Source organism: Colobus angolensis, unplaced genomic scaffold (genome assembly GCF_000951035.1).
Source record: "Colobus angolensis palliatus isolate OR3802 unplaced genomic scaffold, Cang.pa_1.0 Scaffold452, whole genome shotgun sequence".
Taxonomy (NCBI): Eukaryota; Metazoa; Chordata; class Mammalia; order Primates; family Cercopithecidae; genus Colobus; species Colobus angolensis.
Genome location: NW_012117955.1, coordinates 712,246 through 720,447, shown reverse-complemented (window position 1 = coordinate 720,447; position 8,202 = coordinate 712,246). Strand labels below are relative to the sequence as shown.

The 8,202-nt window shown below is 39.2% G+C and overlaps 1 protein-coding gene across 2 annotated transcripts in view; it reads right to left on the bottom strand.

The window, feature by feature from the left end:
• NCOR1 (nuclear receptor corepressor 1) overlaps window positions 1–8,202 on the bottom strand; it is a 190,811-nt gene that overhangs the window by 42,343 nt on the left and 140,266 nt on the right. For both annotated transcript variants that reach the window (XM_011957971.1, XM_011957970.1), the window contains 5 exons: window positions 6,323–6,491; window positions 4,576–4,716; window positions 3,348–3,431; window positions 2,615–2,871; window positions 1,359–1,719 (listed from right to left, as the gene is read on the bottom strand). In XM_011957971.1, coding sequence (XP_011813361.1) covers window positions 1,359–1,719; window positions 2,615–2,871; window positions 3,348–3,431; window positions 4,576–4,716; window positions 6,323–6,491 — 1,012 coding nt within the window. The remainder of the gene's footprint in view (window positions 1–1,358; window positions 1,720–2,614; window positions 2,872–3,347; window positions 3,432–4,575; window positions 4,717–6,322; window positions 6,492–8,202) is intronic.

Here is an 8,202-nt window from a genome sequence, read left to right as displayed (position 1 = left end):
TGGAGTGCAGTGGCGTGATCTCGGCTCACTGCAGTCTCTACCTCCTGGGTTCAAGCAATTCTCCTGCCTCAGCCTCCCAAGTAACTGGGACTACAGGAGCACGCCACCATGCCGGGCTAATTTTTTTTGTATTTTTAGTAGAGACAGGGTTTTACCACGGCCTCCCAAAGTGCTGGGATTACAGGTGTGAGCCACCGCACCCAGCCACCCTCAATTTTCTTAACTGTGGTGAAATATACATAACATAAAATTTATAATTTTAGCCATTTTAAAGGGTACAATTCACAGTGGCATTAAGTGCAAGCATGATGGTGTGTAACCATTACATCTAATTACTACTATTTTGATACTATAAACTTTACCACAAACAAATCTGCCTGCCCAAAGAAAGAAATCACACTGGTTTGTCACATCCCCTTCCAAGTCCCAATGTGCTCAAACATGTAGTGCCCTTCCCTCTGCAGGGCAACTCTCTATCAGAACTAAAGCTACAAGCATTTGGACTCACCCCCCTATCCCTAACAAGGACTTCCCCTTCTCCTCACTCTGTGCTATGCCTCTCACACCTGCCAAAACAATCTTCTACAGCTCACAGTGCCCAGCCCAGGATGTAGCATGTGAGCCATCAATAAATTTGTATTATAATAAAAAATGGTAGGTGGATGCATTTTTAAGGGCCTCAGGTTGATTCAGGGACCACTTGGTAAAAATCACTTCTCAACTGATGTAGCTGCCAGCAGCATTGGGTTACAGTGATAACAATGATAACGACAGTAACACCAACAGTTTAATTCACATTCATCGAGCCCTTCGTAAATACTCAGCACCATTCTAAGTTCTTTACATGTACTACCTTATTTGATCTTCATAATAATCTAGAGAGGTAAGTCTTAATGTTACATTATGATTTTACAGATCAGGAAACTAAGCTACAAAAAAGCTAAGTAACTCATCTGAGTTTATGCAGTAAGAATGTTAATTCAAGCTTATGCAGTCTTGTTCCAGAGGCTACTTTCAGCTTTCACACCACACTGCCACTGAAGGAACAATGTGAAAACTGACTTCCAGAAAACCTTATGCAATTGGCCGAAAATCCACTCTAAAAATATACTTACTCTACAGCATTTCTGGACTGTGTCGTAATCTGCACTTGATTTAAATATTAGGTATTTTACTTAAATTATGCCTACTTTTAAATTAGTAGCCTTCCATACTTCTAGAATCAAGCATGACCTGCAGATCTTGGGATACTCTAAAGCTAACAATTTGATATTTACTACTTGACAAAGGCTTTTTTGTTTTGTTTTGTTTTTTTAATGCAATAAAAAGGATCAGACCAAGCAGCAAAAGTAACATACCATCAGAAGTTCTGTTCATCATGGGTGAGCCTCTGGACATGGTGTTTTGATAACTCACAGGAGTCCTCCGTGCACTGGTGTCATCGTAAACCCCAGGGCTCAGTTGTGCTTTGGGAGCTTCATGCAGTGTGGACCTAAGAACGGAGGGGCCAGAGCTTACCACTGACGTGTGCCGGGAACGCACGGGTTCGCCTGCTTTCACATCCTCATATTTTCCCCGTTCTACCACTTTTATGTTCTCTGGCACAATTTCCAGCGGAGGCATTCCACGGGATAGTTTGCTAGGCCCCGTGATTAAGGATTTGACATTGTGTTTGATGGCAGATTGACCTGAGTTGTTGTCAAATTTTATTGGTGTGCCCTAAAGGGAAAGACACAAACATTACAGGTGGCAAAGTCATCTGGCTACTTTTCTATCTCAGGTCTATGTCTGGCCCATGGCAGTTACAGTTCACTGTGGTGACCTTTTTTTTGTCTGTTGGGCATCTCAGTCGCAATCCCACTGATTCCAAGCTGCATACTTTCCCACATTCCACACTCCATGCTATGGACACAAGAAAACTTGATGATAAGAAGTACACAAGGCCTGGCGCCATGGCTCACACCTATAATCTCAGCACTTTGGGAGGCTGAAGTGGGCAGATCACCTGAGGTCGGGAGTTCGAGACCAGCCTGACCAACGCGGAGAAACTCCATCTCTACTAAAAATACAAAATTAGCCGGGTGTGGTGGCGGGCACCTATAATCTCAGCTACCCGGGAGGCTAGGGCAGGAGAATCGCTTGAACCCGGGAGGGAGAGGTTGCAGTGAGCCGAGATAGTGCCATTACACAAAGGCCAAGTGCGGTGGCTCACGCCTGTGATCCCAGCACTTTGAGATGCTGAGGTGGGCAGATCACTTGAGATCAGAGTTCAAGACCAGCCTTGGCAACATGGCAAAGCCCTGTCTCTACAAAAATACAAAAATTCGGGGTGTGGTGGTACATGCCTGTAGTCCTAGCTACTTGGAAGGCTGAGGTGGGAGGACTGCTTGAGCCCAGGAAGTTAAGGCTACAGTGAGCTATGATCATACCACTGCACTCCAGCCTGGTCCACAGAGCCAAAAAAAAAAAAAAAAAAAAAAGGTACAGGAAACTTTCACGTTTACTTCCAGGAGGTCTGACATCATCATAAGAACCACTTACAATTATTAAGTCACACTTTTTAAAATGTTCCATAAATATCAGTTACTGACAAAAAGAGCCAAAACTTAGTTACCTGGGAAATGGAACCCTCAATTATCGGCCTTGTGCTCTGGACCACTTCTGGAGTTTTCCGACTTTCCTGAGTTAAAATATCTTGCCTTGGAATCTCATGAATGGAACGCCCCATTTCTTTGATGGTGGTGATGCCATCATATGGTTTTCCTTTGGTAATGGCACCCTCAAACGCTCGTATGGGAGGACTTTCCCTTTTAATTTGTTTGGGATATTTCAGGCCATCTTCAAAGCTTTCAGTTGTTGCTCTTGGTGTCCCTTGAAAAAGAGTTCAGGAAACATTAAAATAAAGCTGATGGTTGCACAACAATGCCATGGAACTGTGCATTTAAAAATGGTTAAAATGGTAAATTTTGTTACACATATTTTAACATAATTTAAAATAATGCCTTGATATCTTGTAGTTTCTAATTAATTTTCTATTTACAGTAGATCCTTTAATCAGTATTCATCAATCATTTCTTTAGGGTTGCTCGAGATATAATATTAATACATCATGCATAATAGTCACAGAATGGTTCTTGCATAATAAAGATATCTCTATATTAAAAGACTAAGCAACTATCATCTTCCAATAAATTATGTAGCTCAGAGGCAGAAAAGTAATAACCAAGACTTTAATATTTCAAAAGGGAAAATATCTTGAAAAGCAGAAATACACTGTAAATTAATGTCAAACTATTTTGCCAGGAAGGCAATTATAAATAAAAATGCAAAACAAGCAGAAAGTTTACCCTGCATTATGGAGCCAGACAATACAGTCCTTTCTTTGAGGTCAGAATGAGGACTCCCCCTGGGTAATGCTCGGCATATCAGCCCTTCCAAAACAAGAAAGCAATTATTCAACACAATGTATACGTCAACTAACATATACTGAATGCTGTTCTTAAAGTTTATGTTTTTGATAAATGCTCTATGAAGGAAGGAATGTCAATTTAAGTTTGTGAACTTTCCAGAAGTACCTAATATGACATCACACAGTCCTTTGTAAATATTTTCCTAAACAAAAAATGGCCACCAAAGGCATTTAATGAAAGGTTAAAAAGGAAAGATACCTTCAAATTAAAGCTAAAATCCCAACACTTCTTTATCAAGAGGAAAGAAGATACAGGATTGGAAACCATTGCTTAGTTTTGAAATATACTTGTGATAAAGGGAAAACGGGAAATACAGATACCATAAAAATAGGGAAAATGTATTAAATGAAGCATGCAAATTGAAACGAAAGAGTTGTAAATAACCTCCTAAGAAGTTTCACATTATTGTTGCTAATAAATATAAATCAAGGGTTAGAAATAACCACACACATTTACAGTAAAAGTGTGTGTGTGTGTTTTTTTAACAGAGAAAAATACAGCTCTTAGAGAATTACACAGGACTTACCCTGCTTTTAGTATTTCATCTAGCTTAAAATTGGTTGAGGCAGGTTAACATTTAAACAAAGTGGGCCATTAACAGAACAAAATCCTACTGATCGTGTACTGAAGGCATTATCACATGAGCAGCACCAGTTCAGACGCCTGCCTCCAAACCTCAGACAGTGTTAGGTACAATCCCTTACTTTACAGAGGAAGAAACAGGCTCAGAGGAATTCACCAGGGAAGGGTGAAACTGAAATTTAAATTCACGTCTTTACCCATTACACCTCTTTATCCGTCTCACAATTCAAAAAGAAGTTCTCATAACAAATTTTACCTTTTTTAACTCACTTAGCTGAAACAGGAATAATCTGGAAATTGTAAGAGCATTCAAATATGAACATTCTAATAGTAACCTATGACCAATTATGCTTAATTTTTACCTCCTTCCATTGTTATGTGCCACTTTATGTATATACAAAGTTAATATAAATATACATTTCAGGTGGAAATGATAAAAACTGCATACAACTTAATTCAACAATGCAAACTTACTATATAAAATTACATGTATCAAAATAACATTGTGAAAACAGTGCTTTACCCTCTAACGGTGCTGATACAGGAGACTCCCTCATTGACATCCCTTGCTTTATATTTCCTTCCACTGATTCATAGCTTCTCTTTAAACTGATTTCATGAGCTGTTCTTGGACTCCTAGTCCCTTCTCGGGCATTCTTAATATCTACAGAATACACAAACAAGACTTGCTCAGACAGAGCACATGGTATACAATGTACAGTAAATAGGTTAATTTCATAGTCTATCTTATAAAAATAATAATATAAAAACTTGTCTTAACCTACAATAAAATCTGTGTGGATGATTCATAAAAATATTTTCATTCATTCAAATACGTTTATTGATGCCTACTGTGTGCTAGGCATAAGCTAGGCTTGCAGATAAGATTAACAAATTAAGTCCCTTTCTGCATGAAACATACCCAATAGTAGTAGGTACAGATTATGTTGTGCAATAACCTATGAAAGGAGAAGTAGGATGTGCTATGAAAATGCTAGGAGAGAAACCTAACACCTCCAGGTTCAGATAAGCCAGCTTAGAGGAAGCAATGTGTAAGCTGAGAATGAAAGATGAGTAAGAGTTGTTCAAGTCAAAGGTAAGAGGAGGAGAAAGTACGGGCAGAATGAACAGTGAACACAAAGACCCCAAGGTGAGACAGAGAATGGTACATTAAAAGAATGTAAGCTTGGTAACTGGCTAATGTGTAGAGTGGAGTTGGGAGGAAGAGTATAGGGGAGGTAAACACAGAAGTGAGAAAGGAAAAATCTGAAGAGTTATGCTGGAAGCAGCTCCTGGAGGGGTGATAAAGCTAAGGTAGGGGCTTGCAGTTATCTCAAGGGTGATGGAAAAATCAATCAAGGAGTGATGTGGTACACACTTTGAATATGGGTGAGACTGAAGGTAGGGAGATGAGTTAGGTGGCTGCTGGGTTAAAGATGATGGTAAGAGTGGTGAATACAGAGTAATGGATGGATTCTAGACACTTTAGGAAAATGAACAGAAATGGCTTAGTGATTTGGTGGATGTGGTGTATAGACTTCTGGTTTGGACAACATACATTAATTATTAATTTCTTAACCCCAAAAACAAAATGTTAATCAAAATATGCCAGACATGTAAAGCAGAGGGAAATAAGAATGCTATCAAGCATTTTACAGCATTTGGCACTATGTACACACATACTTTATTTCTTTGTATTGGAAGAGAAAAAGCATAGCTAATGACTACTCCAACGTCACAGAGTCAGGTGCAAATAAGAACTCAAACTCAGTCAAAACTTTGGCTAATATTTCTATCACATTTGAGTCATTCTTATAAAATACTACTACTGAGAAAATATAACTTAAGAATACATCTAAAAAATGTACATAGACATTAAAATAGTTTTATTAAGGAGTATTTAATATTCTTATCAAGATTATCAGAGTATTATCTACCCTCTAATTCTTAAATCATAAAACATGAATCTCTTCAAAATAAAAGTATTCTATTAAAGTTCAACAAAGGCTCTTTACCTAAGCTAAACTGACCACAGTCGATAATCTTAGCTACCACCTATGGGACATTTAATATGAGCTCTGCGTTGTTAATTACTTTTCATTGACTGAGCTGATATTCACAAAATTCTCATGAGACAAGTATTACTAATCCCTTTTACTGAGAGAAAACATAGGCTCAGCAAAAATAAACTGATTTCCAGATAGCAGAAATGTGGGAAAACCCAAGCCTATATTGTAACACTGGTTTTGGTACATACATACAATACTTACTATCATATGACAAGATATGTCCACTTTTGCCTTCATAAATAACATGGCCTTTGGATGCAGCTTCCTCTCTGCCTTTCTCAGGACTGCTGTCTTCAATGGGCATTCTAGAAATGGACCCCTTCACCAAAGCTTCTGTTGGTATGCCAGTCTGGGGCAGAGCTGGAGTGCCCTGCCATCAAATCAAGCATCAAATCAAGGAGTAACCGGAGTTTAGGGAAAACACAAGGTGTTCAGAAAATTTACCCTATCACAGTGTCAGGCTAATCTATAGCTTCAAAGAAGAAAGCACACGTACATGAAAGGAAATTACACATTGAATTTTTATCAACATGAAGACATCCTGTACCTTCATCCTTCAACTCAGCTATGTAACACTTAAAATTATGACAGGTATATTAGGTGAATCAACTTTGCTCCCACCTTCATATGAGGACTCTATTACAGGACTTAACTCTCAGAAGTTTCTCTTAAGGACTAAAATCAGGTAAATGAAACAGCTTTTTATTAGGTTGCTGCAAATGTAATTGCAGTTTTTGCATTGTTGAAATTTGCCACTTGATACTGGAATACATTCTTAAATAAATGTGGTTATGTTCTTTTTTCTTTTGAATGTAGTTATGCTACATATCATTTTAATGTGCATTTGTCACTTTGTTTTTTATTAATGACTTATTACTTGCTGTTTATTTTATACTTATTTTAGACGATGAAAATGATGTTAGACAAAAAGCAAATTCAAGTGATTTTCTAAGTTCAAAATGGGTCGTAAAGCAGAGGAGACAATTCATAACATCAACAACACATCTGGCCCAGGAACTGTTAACAAGCATACAGTGCAGTGGTGGGTCAAGAAGTTTTGCAAAGGGAAAAAGAGCCTTGAAGATGAGGAGCATATTGCCCGGCCACCAGAAGTTGACAACAACCAATTGAGAGCAATCATTGAAGCTGATCCTCTTACAACTACATGAGAAGTTGCCAAATAACTCAACATCAACCATTCTATGGTTGTCCGGCTTTTGAAGCAAATTGGAAGGGTGAAAAAGCTCAGTAAGTGGGTGCCCCATGAGCTAAGCAAAAATTTTAAAAACTGTCTTTTTGAAGTGTTTTCTCCTATTCTAGGCAACAACAAACCATTTCTCAATCGGATCATGACATCCGATGAAAAGTAGATTTTAAGCTGGGCACGGGGGCTCATGCCTGTAATCCCAGCACTTTGGGAGGCCGATGTGGGCGGATCATGAGGTCAGGAGATCGAGACCATCCTGGCTAACACGGTGAAACCCCATCTCTACTAAAAATGCAAAAAATTAGCCGGGCAGCCACTCGGGAGGCTGAGGCAGGAGAATGGCATGAACCCAGGAGGTGGAGCTTGCAGTGAGCCAAGATCGCGCCACTGCACTCCAGCCTGGATGACAGAGCAAGACTCTGTCTCAAAAAAAAGAAAAAAAGAACAGTAGATTTTACACAAAAACTGGACCTCAGTGGCTGGACTGAGAAAAAGCTCCAAAACACTTCCCAAAGCCAAACTTGCACCAAAAAAGAGGCAGTCTGCATCCAGCCTGAGCCACTACAGCTTTCCGAATCCCCACAAAACCATTACATCTGACAAGTATGCTCAGCAAATGAATGAGATGCACTGAAAACTGCAATGCCTGCTGCCAGCACCCGTCAACAGAAATAGCCCAATTCTCCACGACAACACCTGTGTCACAACCAATGCTTCAAAAATTGAATGAACTGGGCTACGAAGTTTTGCCTCATCTGCCATATTTTCACCTGACCTCTCTCTCTACCACTTGATTCAAGCATCTCGACTACTTTATGCAGGGAAAATTCTTCCACAACCAGCAGAATGCTTTCCATGGCTGGGTGTGGGGCTT